Source organism: Ciconia boyciana, chromosome 3 (assembly GCF_034638445.1).
Source record: "Ciconia boyciana chromosome 3, ASM3463844v1, whole genome shotgun sequence".
Lineage (NCBI taxonomy): Eukaryota > Metazoa > Chordata > Aves > Ciconiiformes > Ciconiidae > Ciconia > Ciconia boyciana.
The window spans coordinates 32969182-32988726 of record NC_132936.1 but is presented as its reverse complement, the minus strand read 5'-3'; the positions used below and the strand labels follow the sequence as shown (position 1 = coordinate 32988726).

Sequence of the window (19545 nt, the reverse complement as noted above, 5' to 3'; positions counted from 1 at the left end):
TTACAAGAAACCACTATTTTTAGTTTCTGAAAATCTACATTTACATAAAGGCAATAAATAGCAATTGAGTTCTCAACAAATGGAGTTGATTAATCACCCAGTAAAAATTAAAAAGAAAGTGAACTTATTAGCAAGAATTAATTTGATTTCCTTTTTTTGCTATAAATCTCAGCAGGCCATGTAAGCTCTGTTCATGGCCGTGTAGGTGTTAGTGAAGAGCAGTGTTATAAAAAAGAACTAAATTATAAATTCCTCCCATATATACTGATTCATTTTGTGTATGACTTGACTTAAGCAAAGAAAATTTTGGTCTTACTCTTTTTCAGCATAAAGACACTCCATTTTATATTGTATAATACCCACATATTTCAGAACTAAGTACTCCTGCATTACAGTATAATCTTAGCAGTGTATAAATTTAAAAATTTTTAAATTTAGGTCTTGCATGGTTTGAACAGTGGTTTGCCACTTGATCTGATCTGATTCAAATCAGTCAAAGCCTTTTGGTTGTCTGCAAGGGAGTTTGGATCAGGTTTTTCATTCCATACTGTTTTAATGAAAAAGAATATGATTCCATAGAGTCTTTCAATTCTTTATGCAAGACTACCAGGAACTGAAGATTATGTAATGTGCTATTACACAGGTTCCATTATGAAAGTTCTTCATAAAAGTAGGTACTCCAGGAGGCATTTCTCTTTTGAATAAGTTCATTAAGATTAACTCTTCCATTACATTCACAAACATAAGCACAGAAGCTAACATAGAAAGCAAATTTTCTGCCTTGAAAAATATGAAAGAAGCAAAGTCTGACCGAAAAGCTGGACCAACAAGTCTGACTGAAGTTGATGGAACAAGCAAAGCTTCAGCTGGCATATATTGCCAAACTATACTTACATTAATTACTCTCATTCAATTTTTATTCTACTTACAGAAAAATCTATTTCCTCCATATCTTCCTGGTGACAAAAATAATATGACTGTAAAGTAATATAAAGTAAGAAGAGACAATTTTCATATTTCCAGAGGAAAATTCTGATGTAGGATATTCTAAGTATTTGATGACTAGCTTGAGACTTTTTGACATGAGTTATAAAGAGTCTTCTTGAACATATTTTCAAAGGCTTGCAAGGCTAGGCCAAACAAAGAATAACTGTAATGGTCCATCATCATAGTTTTAAAAAACAAAGTGGAGAGGAGAGGGACAAACCGGATCGGTGTTCCCTGTCAATTTTATCACAAGGCAACAAAATGCAAAAGTTGTTTTGCTGTTATACATGCAAGCTTATATCCTAAAGCTGAGTCACATTCTGCCCTACAGGCAAATCTGTGAGAAAATCACAATTAACTGGTAGACTCTTCTTTATTTGCATTGAACACATTCCTTTATGGACTATTTCTCCACAATTGTATCCAGGGATGATGGGAGAAAAAAATTAAAAGCTCTAGGGGATAATTAAAAAAAAGTAATTGTAAACTTTTTTTAACCCTCTTTTTAATGGAGGATGTTATAATATGTCTGGAGTGAAATCCTGAAATTATATAAATGTATACAGTTTCTCATTTCTCATAGATAGGTATTTGCAGTTTCACATAGCTTCAGGGCAGAAAATCTAAACCACTGTCAATGTAAATTTGTATGGTAGTGGGAAAAAAATAGAGCAGACCTACCACTTGCCCTAAACGAAAACTGAACCAGGTCAAAATCCTTGCAGTATTAAAAATTTCATCTAATTGCATTGTACTTCTGCCAACTGTATATTCAGCAGGCACAAACTGCTATGAGCCCACATATAGACAAATAAAAGGCTGTCATACTGTTATAACATCCTTCTGCAGCAAATGGCAGAAAAGAGCCCCAGAATGCTAAAGCTCTTTCCTTACCCAGTGCTGTGAGATGTCATGTTGCACCACATACAGCTGTGGAGCATGCTAGCAACAACTGCCACTGTCCTTTGGAGACCACATGTGCCCACATTATGTCCAACACATTCCTAAAAGAATGAACACCAGCTGCATTGTTTTGTTAATCAGTTGGTGACTACTGAAACACCCATGTGAGATGTCACCTCCTTCCAGTGACCCACTGAGTCCACCCCATCTTTCATGCCCTCATCGTGACAGTGTTAGCTGAGGATTGCATGTGAGGGTGGTACTCGTGACGCTCAGTACTGTGGCACCTAGCTTCCAGCCTCTTACTGTCTTTTGAATTCTGCACCCTGGTTCAAGAGTCCAGGGGCTGGGTCCACTAAGATGAGTGACTAACTTTGTCAGGTCAAACTTTCATGGATCCTAGAGCTCCATACAGACTGTCTGTTATGGCACTTATCACAGATATAAGCATCAGAGAAGGCAACAAAGTTCAATACAACTGTTCAGACAGCCTACAAAATTGCCACAGTAAATGACATTTTTAAAATGGAAATGTATGCATGCATATAAGGATTCTTTGATCCCCCAGGCTTACACAGCCTTGCCCAGACTTACATAAAGCAAAACAGCACTAGGAAAAAAAACACTGACAGTGATATGGCTAAGATTTAGGTGTGGCATAGTGACAAACACATGGAAAGAGTGGTAAAATTAAATATAGAGGTGCTGGGAATGAGCTCCCCAACCCACGAATATTTTCCTAAATAATATGGCAGAGTTCCAGCAGGACACGTTGTGAATAACACACTCCAGAGGAGCCGACAGCTCAGCGGGCATGGGCTGCTCCTGTGAGGATGAAAAGTGTGTCTCAAACTCCTCAAGTAACTTATGTAAAGAAAAAATTGAAGGGCTGGTCCCTGACGTCCCCAGGTAAATGCTCTAACCATTGGATTACTTGCTGGTTGAGACAGTCTTTGCTGTCTCCCTCTCCCTTCTTCTTTTTCTTTCCAGAAAGGTAGGAGGGACAGGAGAAAAACTTTCAGAAGTTTGGTTTCATCTAAAAATCTTTAAAATCACTTCTGTGGGGTGGGAAAGTCAGCCCTAGTACCTGACCAACTTATTTTCTTTCTCTTTGTGGACTGAGATACTGGAATTAAGGTATCACAAACAGTTCCTGACAGCAGGGATAATTTGTTCATGCCAGACAATGCAAAGCAGAAAAGATACAACTCTCTTTTGATATTTTTTTTGTTTGGTTTAAGGAACTAAATTGTTTCTCCTCAGAACGTCAATTACAAATATTCCACACATTTTCCCATGCACTGAAAGGAGAACCATTCAGTATCCTAAGACTTTACTGAAGGCAACATTTAGAATACATTTTCTGAAATGAAAGGACATCAGTCAGATTTCTGAGGGGGAAAAAATCACCACTTTCATAGCATTGATGCTACCAGCTTCATGTAGGGAAGCTGGAAATATCAAAGGAAGCACCAGAACTCATAAACAGCCTGGTTTCAACCAACACAGACAGATGTGCTCTATATTTTGGGAGAATCAACTGAAATAAAATGCTGAATTATTGGATTTGAGTTTTCCCTTTATAATACATGACTTAATATTTTATTCTTTAGTTGCACTGTCTCAATATTGTACACACATTTGACTAGCTGCCTATGGAGAGGGCACAAGCCTGCCAGCTTGATAAATGGAAAACCTTATAAAAAATCATCACAGGGAAGAATCACCAAATCTCATAGAAAGAATGGATTAAAACTGCTTTTGCCAAAGTTAGGATGACCAGATTGTCACAGATAGCAATGACAGTAGGATAGGTTTGATGATCTGGTGTGATTAAACAGCTTAGAGATCCAGAACTTTCTTCAAGGGTGGATGACAGGGAACTGTTAATCACTGATGAATCTCCTGAGAGGCATGCCCAAAAGCCAGATAGACAAAGTTTCCCCTGTTGTTGGAGAAGTGTTAAACTGACAAGATCAGTGGAGGAAGTATCATTTACCAAATGTGAACTTGCAATACGTGCATATAAAGATGCAGGAGAAGTGGCTAAAAAGGTCGCAAAACCCATTAGAGGTTACTGCTGGCTGTATGCCGATGATAAAAGCAAACACGGTTTTCATCTCAAAAACACTTAACTTAAAACACCCGTCTCAGCATAGACTACTGATTAGTTAAGTACCTTCAACTAAAAGCAGACTACTTTTTGTTGGGTTTATTCCAAAATGCTTGCCAAATCCTGGTTATGCAAAAATTACCCACTTTGGAAGGACATGCGCACAGCACAGCTCTGTAGGATTTGCAGTGTGGATGAGGCTATTAATCCATCAAATCCAGTTGCCGGCTGCTGAGAGTAGCTAATTCCCAAGACTTTAAAAAAAGTAGAAAGAATAAAAGAAAAACAAGCCACCAAGAATCCCATATCATCATGGGCACCTAACCAATTGTATAGTCCTCTACATATTTATTTATTAGGATTTAAAATGATAGGAACTGATTCAGCATTATAGAACTTTCATGATAATTTAAAACCCATGGTGTCAGAATACAAATCTGGAAGTATTCCTGACTAAATACAAATAAATTGCTCCAAACCAAAATGAAACAGCATAATGAAAATAAAATTATGAATGAACTAATGCTCCCACAGCTAACATTAGGGACCTTTTCCAAAGGCATGGAAGAAAAAAGTAGAATTTTGCTCTTACTATTACACACTCTGGCAAGAGATAATGTAACATTCTCATAAAATAACACACTTACATGTGTAAAACAAATTACAGTGGTGTCCATGCAGAACTTACTGATACATCATATCTTATTGTGAATATTTGATGGCTCATATAACTTCTCAAAACTGATAAATCTCCAAGAATATCCCTAATCCTCAAATATTTTAACATATTCAACAGCTACTATTAAATAATATGACTAGAAAAGCTATCCTTCAGAATACAAAAGCATGTGTTTCTCCCTCAAAACCTCAGACCATTTTATGTAAGCTTTATGTAAATTTTAGATGTTTCAAAAATTCACTTTTCCATCCAGATTCTGAAGCATACTGAAACCAGTACTTATATGTAGCACTAAACAATGCATGCAAAACAAGTGGCAAGCACAGAATATGTTTGTTTCCGATTGCTTCACACATTCATCCTGAATACCTGCATGAAATCTTTTAATCACATTGTTAAATCCACAGCATGCTTTTTTTTTGGTAGTCTAATTCCATGGAAATATGCCTTTGATATTCTGGACTGGAGCAGTGAAATGAGAGCATGTGCTCTAAATACACAGTGCTTAAAGTAATGCATGTAAAAAATGGTAAATAAAGCACTGTACTACTACTGTGTAAGCGAAACATTGTGAAGAGGAAACAAAGAACACGTTCCAAATGTTTTGCATTCCATGTGCACAAAATAATACATAATATCAATTCTTTCATGTACTTTATTCCACACGTTTTACAGAAATGGAAGATTATTATGTTGCTGGCAAATAACTGCATTATGATTCTTTCATAGAGGCATAGACCATGGTACTACTTGTGTTTGGAATGATTTCTGGTATCATATCCAAAGTTTCTCATTTCTATACTATAATGTTGTTTCTCAGCCATCAGTGTACTGATGTAAACCCAAGCTCAAGAATAAAAGCACTCACAAAATCACAGGCATACAATTTCTAACACTGTAGATGAGTCTGTAGTACAAGCCATACATAATATACCTGGACAAGAAATACAACATCATCTTTAAAAAAATTAATATGGCAACCACATAGGGATCCTTCTTGAAAACATTTAATCTGTATTTAGGCAAAGTTCACCTTGACTTTAATGGAAGATTTACTGTGAAAGATTAATGCAGCAAATTACAACTGCATAAGCTTGGAATTATTTTTAAACCACACTGATTTTACTGCTCTACTTCTTTACAGCAACATTTTCTGTTTTGCTACAGAATGGACACACACTGAAAAAAGTAGCAGAAGACTGCTAGCAAGCTTTCACTATTTAGTACACAGCTATTATTTTACTAAACTAAAATGAAAATTTGCACCAACTAAAATGAAGATTGCTGTGGGTATTACACTTGAAAATGCTATTTCTCCCTGCAGTAACAGAAATGGGAGCCTTCCTTCGTTATGTCTGATCATTTACCCACTCATTTGTTGCCCAGCAACTACCGTCAAGGAACTACAGTTCTTAGACATCCTCATTTTAATCTTGAAAAAGCAGATTAAAATTACTATGTGAGTAATCTTGTCCTGGTGAGATATTGTATTATTTCAATTTACATAGCTGCAGAAAGGAAGCCAAGTGACTGGAGAATCCAGTACTTTCACTCTGTGAAATGTTCATTTTCCCTGCCCTCGTACCAACCCGTTTACTGACCAACTACTTAAATATGGTTAGGTTCTTTGTAATGTTTGAGCCATAGCAATAGAAGCAAACATCTGTCACTTACGTTTTTGAATCATCCCACAGCACACAGTAGGGATTCAATGTGCCCTAAGAAGAAAACAAACAAACAAACCTATTAGTTACTAGTATACAAAAACCTATGTCATGCTTGACCTAAACATTTATTTGGGTCTCCTCCTACAAGATCACACTTATACTCTGATGAATTGATGCCACGGAAATTGCAAAAGCTTAAAGTTAATTCTTATGGAGTATTTAAAAAGCACTTGAACCTCAAAGCAGAATGTTTGCTGTATTCTCTCTCTTAGATAAGGTAAGTATGAAGTTGTCTATTTGGTATATCCTAGTAGAATTGAAATATGAGATGAGTTAATCTGTTAAGAGACTCAACTTGACTGAACATTTCTGGGTGTGTTTAGAAGCAGAACTTTAGGCCCCTCGGGAACTTGGGTGTCAAAACCAGGAATGCCTTTAAAAATTTTAAGCATATGTTGGGCAAAATTTCTGGCAGCTGGGATTTCAGATGACCCCACGTTCAGTACGCAAGTCCTTTTGTCAAATAGGTCCTAAATCAACAGTGATTTTTGCTCAAAATATTTTTTTTTCTTGAGCCTTACAATCCCAGCTCCAACCTCTTCGAAGTCTGTGGAAGATTTCTGATTTGATTTAGAACAGGACAGGAATCTAGGTTTATTACATTTCATTAAACTGTGGGTAATGTTTTAGGAAATTGAAATGTCTTTATTATTACTCAAGTTTATTTTGCTGCCTAGGAAGAGTTGAGACTAAATTAAAATTCAAGTTTTGTCCCTAATCTTGTAAATATGCCTTTATCAAAACTCAGATTGACTTAGAAGTACTTAACTGACTAAAAACTGCAAAACTGTATTCCTGTTCATTGTAAACATTGGATATTCTCAGAAGTCAGAACTATATAAATAAATTAGATATAAAATACAGAATAAAAATATATTTTTAATAAAATCACAAGTGATTCGAAGAAACAGGTGGAATACACTATTTTCTTATGTCAACGTTAGTGTAGTTCTCTCATGAACAGTGTTGGTGCACTAGATATAAAGATAGTTTCATATAGACAAAACACACCTTGATATTTCATTCTGAAAAGTATTTTATTTATAGAAAAAACATGACAGCCTGTAAAGTAAAATTCTATTAAAAATTTAAATTCTTCCATCCACCTCTTTGTCAAAAATAAAAAAGGACCTTCTGAAGATGCTTCTGAGAAAGGCATTTAGGGAAATTTTGATCGTCTACTTCAGTATTTTGATGACTGCATTGAATTTTATGAGTAGAGTATAAATATTTAAAACCAACATATACTTATGGCACTTTATATTAACGTAGCACTGTACAAACATAAATAAAGGATGTTCCTTTCCCTGAAGTATTTATAATATAAAGAAGAAGAGAGGGAAGAGGGCAGAGGACACAGCACTGGATAACAGGCCCACTGAGATTCAGAGACCAGATCCTGCACCATTAGCCAAAAGCTTTCAGATATATTGATAGAAGAGGCTATAGAAGAGTAAGAATTAAGAACAATGGAACGATGGTGCAGAATTAACTTTTTTTTAAAATTTCATTTTATAAAGAGTATTAATTTTTATCCTAAGACTGGGTGAAGAAATTCTACTTGCATTCTGATACAGCTATACGCATATTAAAAAAGTAATCCTATAGTTGAACTGTAATAAGACATTGCAGATCTGAGATCTGAGACCTGTCTTTCCTAGCAGCAGATATCATACAGTTTATGCTCAGTATTCCCACAGTGCAAGCAGAAAGAAGACTAAAACACTTTCAGAAAAAATGTCCTTTATTAAAAAATCTACAAAAATAGAGGGAAATAAAAGCCTTTGCAGAAAACTGAAACAATAAAACTGCTGCTGTCAGATCACATGCTTCACTCTATTTGAAATGTATTCAAATAAAAAAAACCCCTAGTATGTTTGGCCATTTCGGTCACTAATGAGAGATTAAGCAGGAATATGGAAAGTAGGATAAATATTACTCCTGTTCCTTAAGAAGGTCTTGCGTGAGGGTTTGCTCTGTCAGGTGTGGCAGCTCGCAAGGGCACAGCAGCCTTTCAGAACTTCTTTCTCTTTTGATATCCTGATCAAACACTCTTCAAGCACTGCAAGGACCACAAGAAGCCCATCTTCCTATTTTCTTCTTTGCCCTTAACCTGTTGCTCCCTTTTTCACAGTCTTTCTGGGTCTGTCCTCCTGGCAATGTCTCCTCACACTGCTGTGTTGAGCTACCTCCAACAGCCGTTGCTCTCTGTGAGGGCAGTGATCTTTCATCACAGCTCTTGCCAGTTAATTACTTAGCTGCAGCTAAGGAAGCAGCTACTGTGTCCATTAATGTTTACGACTGTTGCAGTATTGATTTATTCCCTACTGTACAGAACTTGGATATCTCAAAAATAGACATATGTATGTGAGTGTGTATGTATATATATCTCTGCCTGGCATATAAAACTGAACTTTCGAGATGTGATTGGCAGTTTTGACAGCTATGCAGCACAATGCCAACTGTGTTTTGTAGCCAGGGTTTTCAGCCTCATTGAAAGCTTGATGTCCTACGCTACTGCTGGCTCGTTACTTTAGTGTCCCTGGAGTAAACCTCTGTGCTGTCAGAAGGTGAGAGTTCATATTACCTTTGGAGCAAATAGGATTTTGTTTGAGTTGTGCAGTTTTTAAAAGATTACTTCACTGTCTCTTTAATCAAACTACTGGAAAAATGTGATCACATTCATCAACATGTTCACAGTTCATGAGACCCAATATCATATTCTCTAAAAAATGCATTGCAACCCCCATTCTCATGTGGTCAACTGTCTATTAGATTTTAATTTGCCTGCAAATCCAAATACCATGCTATATTCTGAACAGCACATGCAATTCTGATTTACACTTCCTCCACAAAATAATCCCCTGGTTTTATTAATAAACTGGCTTATTTTGATATAAAATGAAGCAATGATGATAAATTTTGAATAAACTAATATTTAAAGGCTATTTTGAATTAAACATATTAACTCTTATTAAATGATCACATTTGCCCAGCTTTTTTCATCATCTCTTATCTACTTAATTTAGTCAGTGGATGGGGAGGTAAAAGAACAAATGTGTGGGTATACTCCTATATATTAGTAGGCATGCTCTAGAGGTCACCTAAAAATTAGTCATTAAATCAATTTGGAAACAAACTGCTCTGAATAATGAAAAGCATTTCAAGAACAAAGGTTTGAAAAGAACAAAAATAACAACATGAAGAGCCATTCCAAAAAAATCAGATGAAAGAGAATGTCTGTATTTTATTTTCTGTTTAATAATTAATCTATTTAATGGACATCATGATTAATCTGTGAGCCATTAATATATAATGTTCAAATGCTAAAGATACATTAATACTAGTTTTATCTTTCTGTATGTTACATACAAAACTTTTTCTATAGTAATATTTATTATTAAATAAATTATTGTTTTCAGCTAAGAAAATTAGAGCAAAGAAGATTAGAATTACATTCAGTCTGAAGGCAAGAAAAACTCAAACCTACAAAATAATATTTCTGTGCATCTTAGTTCTTTAAACCAAAGTCCCATTACAGAGGCTAAGCCTCAAACATAAAAATCACCAAACATTTAAAGGTACTAAAATTGTAAAACTGGTTTCTACCCATCCAACTCTTATATCCAGGTGGATCGAGATCCTATATAAATGAACTATGTATGTAAGTCCAGTTTAAGGACTGGAAATTTGTCCCAAGCACTTGATGCTTCTTTGGATTAAATTATAGGACAAAGACTGAGCCAAAAGAAAAAAATCAAATTGGCTGTGATATCTATTGGCAAGGTTATTGTCTTTTTGCCTTGTCAAGACATGAGCTAATACAATACTTACTAATATTCTGTTACTGAAAGATTGACAAAGCAAGGTGACAATCAGTGTGTCTAAACTGACCTTTTGTAACAATCAAGTTTCATTTCATTTCCAAGATTTTGAAACTTAGGAAAAACATGCTCTGTAAATTACTCTGGATTAAAAAATGGATGGATTAAAAAAAAAAAAAGATGAAAAAAATCCCTCTCTAACAATTTTCTAGAATTTCAGCTTGTGGGGACAGTGGCTCAACCTTTCATTAGTCTAGCCTTGCTTATGCTGTGCTGGTTTTAATAGCTTGTGTTTGGCTTATAAGTATTTTCAATGCTGACACGTTGCTTACTAGTATTAATTTTTTAATTTTTTTAAATTTGTTTTCTAGCATAAGTGACCAAAGTAATTGCAATCTCTTTTTTTTTTTCCTACCTGCTACCCCACACTATTTAAGTAGTAATTCCTATTTCAAAATATAGAAGTCATACTCCAATAATCCTTATCTACAACTCATGTAAGTAGCCCCACAATCATTGTTAAAATAATGGAAATTAAAATCGAACATTGAGGTATACCATAAACTCTTCTTAATAATGATCTTACTAAGGTCAAAAGAAGTATTTTATTTCAAAGGTGGGTTTTTTTTCCTGATATATAGGATTAATTTGTGGTCAACCTCAGCAAATACTCTATTATATTTTTAGTTAAATTTCTGAAAGGAACAAAAGTTATGTTAAAGACTGATATTTTCTCTTAATATAGATGATGTAGCTTAGGCTGGAAAAAACCCAAAACAAAACAAAAAACCAAACCTACCCACCCTAAAACATCTTAAAATTAAATAGAAACAGAGAGCCATAAAACCCCAAATCTCCACAATTCTTCATCAATAAACTTCTAATCTTACTGAAAGGTAAGGAGTCAGCTCAGTTTATGTTCCTCTATTCCTTTCTTTTTTTCTGCTTCACTTTGCAGTAAATTTCACTGAGATGTTCTTTGTAATATCATTTTTCTGGGAACTGAATGGTGGGTCATAATGACCATTGATGGCAAAATAGTCAGTTTCTTCTAACCTTGAATAAAATGCAAATCAAAGATCTAGAGTTCAAAGAGTTTTTTTCCACACCCTTGGCCAGAGACACTAATCCAAATTTGCTACTGACTGAAATATTTGGAACTCCTCCAGCTGAACTGTACCTATATGACCACTTGGACAACTGTTTATAACAAAAAATCACAGCTTTACAGTCTTTTGCATAACAATACTATTTACTAAAGCTCTAGTAACTATGTCTCTTCTAATTCTCTCTTTATTACTTTATTTAAAGTAAATTCTAACTCTTAGTAACATAAACAGACAGAGTTTATGTGCCATGCCTTCACACAAATTATTCGCAAGCTTGTTATTTAACATTATTTCCCCAATATTGTACATGACAAAAATTTCCCACAAAAGATATATTTATTCTCCCTGTGACTGCTGGGAGATTGCTGACAGCAGAAAGAAAAACTGTTAATATTTTTTATATAGTTAGACATAGAATCCCTTTTTTCAGAATTAAAACATTTTTAACATGAGACTAAAGGCTGAAAAGTACAAAATTGAAAATAATTGCACAAAAAATCTCAAACATTTACTAGAATTGTAAGCTAAATTGGAACCAGAGCATTTTTTTCAAAGTCTGCTACAACAGGTTAGGTAAAAATGGCTTTTGAGTGTAAAATAGTGGAAGAAAAGAAGAAAAGGCCTGAAGAACTATGCAGCTTTATGACCTATGTAGGGAACAAAAGGTTAAGCATCCAGCACAACACTACATTTTCAATTGTATCTATCAAAGCAGTTAATGGAGAGTTTTCAGTAGAAATTGCTGTTTAAATGAAAACCTCAAAACTCACGCAACAACAATTAATTTTGTTTTGCGTATACTCACTCATGCATGAAAAAAGTACACATTCCCTTCCAAGTATGTTAGACTGTTCGTGGGCTTAAGTTTTAGCAGTTAAACTGGGATTTATTACTTTATATTTAAAACAACCACACTTTTTTCTCTCATATGATCTGATAAAGACTCTTGGAAGAGCATATCAGCTATCCTTGTACTTACGTTAGACAGATGGGCCAGTTCTATCTCTAGGAAAGAATCCGAAGTTTTGGGCTCTGGTCTTATAGTAACAACGATGATTTTTGAATTAACAACTGTAAAATTCCTGGAAAAACAATGTAAAAATGGAAGATTTAACTTAGTATGAGGTTAAATGAGGCTTCTGATCTTACATTTAAAGAAGTATCTCACAGGTATTTTCCATGACCTTAGTCAACAAATATTCAGGGATAAAATCTATTTGCTTGGAAGTGGTGAAAATCACTCGTTACCAACCATACCTGACACATTAAAGACTGAAGAGCAACAATGGTGGCAGAAGTGCTGTTCCTTAAAGTACAATTTACTAATTAGAAGTGTGTATCGACGACACGTTCTGTCAATGTTTGAATGCATATCATTTGCTTCTCTCAACATAGACCCACTATGAGTAATGATACTGTACTATCACAGGTGTACTCGGGTGTATTGACGGGTATATCACGGGTGTACTGACGGGTGTACTCTTTGCTGGGTAAAGAACTGGCTGGATGGCCAGGCCCAGAGAGTGGTGGTGAATGGATTTTACTCCAGTTGGTGTCCGGTCACAAGTGGTGTTCCCCAGGGCTCTGTGTTGGGGCCAGTTCTGTTTAATATCTTTATCAATGATCTGGACAAAGGGATCGAGTGCACCTTCAGTAAGTTTGCAGATGACACCAAGTTGTGTGGGAGTGTTGATCTGCTTGAGGGTAGGAAGGCTCTGCAGAGGGATCTGGACAGGCTGGATCGATGGGCCAAGGTCAATTGTATGAGGTTTAACAAGGCCAAGTGCAAGGTCCTGCACTTGGGTCACAACAACCCCATGCAATGCTACAGGCTTGGGGAAGAGTGCCTGGAAAGCTGCCCAGTGGAAAAGGACCTGGGGGTGCTGGTTGACAGCTGCCTGAATATGAGCCAGCAGTGTGCCCAGGTGGCCAAGAAAGCCAATGGCATCCTGGCTTGTATCAAAAATAGTGTGGCCAGCAGGACTAGGGAAGTGATCGTAACCCTGTCCTCGGCACTGGTGAGGCCGCACCTCGAATACTGTGTTCAGTTTTGGGCCCCCCACTACAAGAGAGACATTGAGGTGCTGGAGTGTGTCCAGAGAAGGCCAACGAAGCTGGTGAAGGGTCTAGAACACAAGTCTTACGAGGAGCGGCTGAGGGAACTGGGGTTGTTTAGCCTGGAGAAAAGGAGGCTGAGGGGAGACCTTCTTGCTCTCTACAACTACCTGAAAGGAGGTTGTAGAGAGGTGGGGGTCGGTCTCTTCTCCCAGGTAACAAGTGATAGGACGAGAGGAAATGGCCTCAAGTTGTGCCAGGGGAGGTTTAGACTGGATATGAGGAAATTTTACTTCACTGAAAGGGTTCTCAAGCATTGGAACAGGCTGCCCAGGGAAGTGGTTGAGTCACCATCCCTGGAGGTATTTAAAAGACGTTTGGATGAGGTGCTTAGGGACATGGTGTAGTGGTGGTCTTGGTAGTGTTAGGTTTACGGTTGGACTCGATGATCTTAAAGGTCTTTTCCAACCTATACGATTCTGTGATTCTGTGATTCTGTTTTATGAGAGACAGTCATTTTTCTTCCAAAGTGCTGTGTTGGACTTTTTTTCTGAGTGTTAACTGTAAAATTGTTAAGATGGATGAGTGCAATGGGAGGTGCTACTATTCTGTTGATTCTGTGCTTATGAAAAAAACCTACCTGTTTCCAATTTCTGAAAAATCATTGCATTTGGTATATGAGTGGGCAACTTCACCATCTAAATACTTTTAAAAATATGATCCATAGTTGTGACCTGACTGAAATCCCACCAAAACCAATCAATTTTTTCTCATATATGTGAGATTAGGTTTGGTCTTATGTTATTGTACCAGGTTACTCAAAATAATAATTTTATGTTAATTTCTCTAATTCATCATCATGTAAAATGATGGATCACTATGTTTTGCAGCTACCTTTCTAGGACAGACCTAGTATTGCCAAGGTTATGCTAATACAGGCATAAAGACATGTTGACATGATGTTTATGTCCGAGATCCTTGCTTCTTAGCCTCGTCAGGCTTAGAACAACCATCAGTTATCAGCCTGACTGTTTCTGATCATCATTACGGTATTTCCTTTGTATGTAATGCTGCTTTCAACATCTTCTGCTGATCGCACATAAACAACCATAAAATCTCACAGAAAGACATATTCACAGGTAGATGTTATCAAAGAAGAAACTAGGCAGTTTAGATGTAATTATAATAGACAGTATAAACATTCTTTTGTTGTTGTTTAATTGCTCATTTTCTCTAGGGAAATGGTATTTCGGAGAGGATTCCGTTTTGCTGGATCATTGAAACAGGAATTACCATGGCTACAGTAACAGAAAGTTAACTCAGCGGGCACTTTACTCAGCACAAGGAATGAAATTATTCTTCTGGGGTAAGGTGTGAATTCTAATCCAATTTTACTCAGCCAAATCATATAATGGAAATATAATGCAAGTGGCTTCCTTTTTTACTTAATTCCTATTTCTTCCCTTTGGTTGCACTTTAAAGTCACACATTGTTGACAATAACATATCTCTCTATCAGACTAACATTTAATGTTCAGCAAACTTTCAGTGCATTCTGTAGAGGGGGAGTAATGATGGTACCTTACTGTACATACAGTAGCTGAATATCTATAAATGTTCCCAAGTAAGGCGTAATAAAAAAAAAAAGAACAAAACTCCAAACAAACACAAAACTGATTTCTCTAACAGATCGTGACAGGTGGAAAGAGAGCTTACTAGCTATTAAAAGATTTTGTCCATTTTGGAAAGCTAATGTAAATACTGATACTTAAGTACTTGATCACAGTCCGTCTTTGGGATTGAGAAATGTTTCCTTGCTGTATCTAATTTTGGTACAGTTCTGATGATTCTAGGGTGAGATCCAAAAGAGCACTTAAGGTGCCTAGGTTGTAACCTTGGTACATCAATTTTGCCTCAGTCTCATTAAAACCCTACCAATCTACTTATGTTCTCAAGACCCCCTAGCAGACTGTTTCACCAGAAAATGAATATAACTGGCTATATCACTGTGAAATTAAATCTGCATCACTCATTGCTGTCCTGTCTGGACTGAGTTGCATATCTCATATTTAACTGTTCACATAGTCCCTGGAAGAATGCAATCTGGAAAGTATATTCTAAACTCACATAACACATTAAGATGCCACTGAATCAAAGCTCAAAGCATTGTAGTCACAAGAATTTCCCTCAAAACCACTGGTGCAGTGCCATTGATATCTTTGTTGAAGATAATTTTTTAAATAACAGCTTAGTGCTGAGAACATTTCTTCAGGAATGTAAGTAATCAGCTTTTACAAAATGTCCCGGGAGGTGGAATATGTGGAATTTCAGTCCCTGTCATATTGGGAACAACATAGAATAACCTATCTCACACTTCCTGGGCAAGTGCATTATCTTATAGCTTTGTTTTATGACAGGTGGAGAGTGACTTCACCATTACCTCTTTCTCCTTCATTAAAAAAAAAATCTAAAACTTATCTTTAAGGAGAAATGAACTTGTACAGGATGGTGCTCTGCTAACTGTCCAGAAAAATGCACATCAGGGTCAAATTTTGAAATCAATTGCTCAAAAAATATATTAAATTCCTTGGGAACTATGGTTGAATAAATCCTTGAACATTCAAGACAACAAAGTTTGATTGAGTAAAGGTTCAAGAAGAGCTCCCAGAGCTGCTGTCCTAGTGTTTTTTCCAATCTGAATTAATAATAATATTAATAAAATAGACTTATTTTACTAAGCTCTTTTTCTAGCTGGGTATACATTTTGAGAGTATTCTTTTATAAAAGGGTATGCATATTGATTCTATGTGATATGAAATTCAGGTTTTCTTTTCTTTTTAGAATGACTGTGTTGCTCAAGAAAAATGAACTTATGAATAAGGCATGTTGCTATCTCAAGACAGCATGAAAGAAGTTATAGTTCAATGTGTAAATGTTGTATACATTACAGAAAAATTACGGATGCTATAGCAGTAATACTATGCAGTAAATGCCCGCCTGAGGTACTCTGCCCTCAGTCTAACAAAGCTGACCTAAGGAAATTTAAGGGCCTTTTTGGCTGTACAGCACCCAAAGGAGAGGGTTAAGAATGATGTTTCAAATGGGGAAGGAGAACATTTCAGTGCAGGAAATTATAGCAGGAAAAGTATGGTGGTTGTTTAAGTGATGGGGAAAAAAGCTTGCTGCAGCAAAATCATTGATTCTTTATTTATTCTTATTTGTTAAAGGAAAAGTTAAAAACTATCTTACAGTATGGCAATATGCAATGTATTCCTTCAGAGTGCCCAGGAGAGGAATTATATATAATATATTTTAGATGAGTATTATACTGAGAATCAATTTTCTGTGAACCTAACAACAACAAAAACGTGCTCAGGGATGCAAGAACTGTGGAAATAATATTCAGTCTATAGTGCTCAAAATATTCAGTATTTCAACATATGATTTTAAAAAAATCCATATGACATTACAAGAACAGTGCAATGCAGCAAAGTATATTAGGAAATAGAATCAGATGAAGTTTATTTACTCGTGCATGGAAAAAAAAATTCTCTTTTTATAAGGAAGAATAAAGTACTTTTCTCTTCTTCTCCCTAACCTCTTGTTTAAACAGTCCTGGCAAAATTATTTGAATAATATACATGTACCACTAGGATTAAACACATTGTCCAAAAAGTTCTATATTAATGCAAATGCTAAGTTCTCATCTCACACTGTGTTTACAAGACTTACTTTTAACAGACTCTATGCCAGTAAAAACAAGAAAAATCAAGCCTATATGGTAAAATGCAGCTAACTTTGGAGTTTGTGAAATATATTGTATAGGCTGTCCTAGATAATGAAATCCTCATTTTACTCACAGAACACCTGTGATGTACCAGATGGGGATTCCGTGGTTAGGTGCTTTGAAAGATTTTCCCTGAAGACATACAGAGATATTTTTTATTTATTTATTTGTTTATTTTAAACAAAAAAGGTCCTTGTGATGATGCAGAAGCTTGCATACCTTTAGTGCTGATATTAAGGAATGTATGGAAATGTGTGTCACCTTTGTTCTTCTGAAAACTACAAAAAACAGGTGTCATGCAATCAAATATTTACTTTACTCTCACCCTAATTCCTGTAAAGCCAGGAACTGAAATCACATAGGAAGTGGTAAACCTTTCTGGATATTTAACTGCAGCCAGTAGAAATCACCTCTTTTATCAGGTTGTGAAGGTGTAAATGATGTGGCCTTTGAACTCAAACACAAGCTCATTTTACTTATTTTACCTTGGTTTATTGTTTTGTTTGTCTTTATTCCCACCACTAACATATTTTGTCAACTGTCATTTTATTTAGAACAGCTTCACATAAGATGCTTATCCAGAATATTTTTTTAATTCATACATTGTGCGTAGCTACCACACTTCTAGGTATCATATGAAAACTAGATGATGCTACCTCCCTTCACATTTTACAGTATTTGCTCCATACACAATGCTATTACGGTGAAGAATTTCATTACGTTCAGCACTAAAATGGTTATCACAATAATGCTTATTACAGTTAAATAAGATTAGTACAAATAGTAATTAATATATATCCATGTAAAATTATAGTTTTTCATTGCAAAATGTAAGTGAACAAAAATAAACCTTTTCCAAATGCTGAGGGATGTAGGGAAACCTTCATTTCATTCATGTACCTGAACAACTGTAAAATGATAAACCACCCCATAATAAAGATTCCTTTAAAACCTGCATTGCAGTTCTAATTTTTGCAAAGAGTATAATAGCTCAACAAATTCAGCACTAACCACAGTTGCAGCTTTTTTCCAATTCAGAATTCCATCTGAATGAACATTAAAATGGTTTGAATGCATCAAAATGCATCCAGTAGTGTTTAGTATCTTCATCAATGACCTAGACAGTGGGATTGAGTGCACCCTCAGCAAGTTTGCAGATGACACCAAACTCAGGGGTACAGTTGATACACTAGGGGGAAAGCATGCCAGCCAAAGGGACCTTGTCAGGCTTGAGAAGTGGGCCGATGTGAACCTCATGAAGTTCAACGTGGCCAAGTGCAAGGTCCTACACCTGGGCTGAAGCAATCCCGAATACAATACAGGCTGGGGGATGAAGAGATTGAGAGCAGCCCTGCGGAGAAAGACTTGGGGATACTGGTGGATGAAAAATTGGACATGAGCCATCAATGTGTGCTTGCAGTCCAGAGAGCCAGTCATATCCTGGGCTACATGAAAAGAAGCGTGGCCAGCAGGCTGAGGGAGGCTATTCTCCCCCTCTACTCTGCTCTTGTGAGACCCCACCTGGAGTGCTGCGTCCAGCTGTGGGGTCCCCAGTACAAGAAAGACATGGACCTGTGCGAGCATGTCCAGAGAAGGGCCACGAAAGAGATCCAAGGGCTGGAACACCTCTCCTATGAAGAAAGGCTGAGAGAGTTGGGATTGTTCAGCCTGGAGAAGAGAAGGCTCCAGGAAGACCTTACTGCAGGCTTTCAATACTTAAAGGGGGCTTATAAGAAAGACAGAGGCTTTTTACCAAGGCCTATAGTGACAGGACAAGGGGTAATGGTCTTAAACTAAAAGAGGCTAGGTTTAGATTAGACATAAGGAATAAATTTTTTACAACGAGGGTGGTGAGACACTGGAACAGGTTGCCCAGAGAAGCTGTGGATGTCCCATCATTGGAAGTGTTCAAGGTCAGGTTGGATGGGGCTTTGAGCAACCTGGTGTAGTGGAAGGTGTCCCTGCCCATGGCAGGGCGGGTGGACTAGGTGATCTTTGGAAATCCCTTCCAACCCAAACAGTTCAATGATTCTATGATTCTATGAAAACAGTTTGAAATTGTGCCACCTTTGAGGTACTTTTTTAAGGTCATGAGCTCAAATTTTGAATATGACTGCCATGGGCAAAGAAATCCAGTGTGATACACTTCCTGATGAGGTAAGAGATGTAAGCCATAAAAGTTTCAGTATAACTTCATTATAAATATTAAAGAAGTGCAGAGAAGTACTGAGGCTCTGTACTCTGGACAAAGAAGAGACTAGAGGTACCGGGGAATATGTGTTATATTTTTATATCACAGATTAATAATGACTTTTCTTCCTTATTCATGTACATAAGAGAAAGTAATAGTGCTCGTTTCCTT

At 36.4% G+C, this 19545-nt stretch overlaps 1 protein-coding gene across 1 annotated transcript in view; it reads right to left on the bottom strand.

The window, feature by feature from the left end:
* ADGRB3 (adhesion G protein-coupled receptor B3) overlaps positions 1–19545 on the bottom strand; it is a 464328-nt gene that overhangs the window by 182038 nt on the left and 262745 nt on the right. Inside the window, exons 14-15 of the mRNA XM_072857823.1 lie at positions 12322–12424; positions 6357–6400 (exon numbers count right to left, since the gene is read on the bottom strand). Of these exons, the coding sequence (XP_072713924.1) occupies positions 6357–6400; positions 12322–12424 (147 nt within the window). The remainder of the gene's footprint in view (positions 1–6356; positions 6401–12321; positions 12425–19545) is intronic.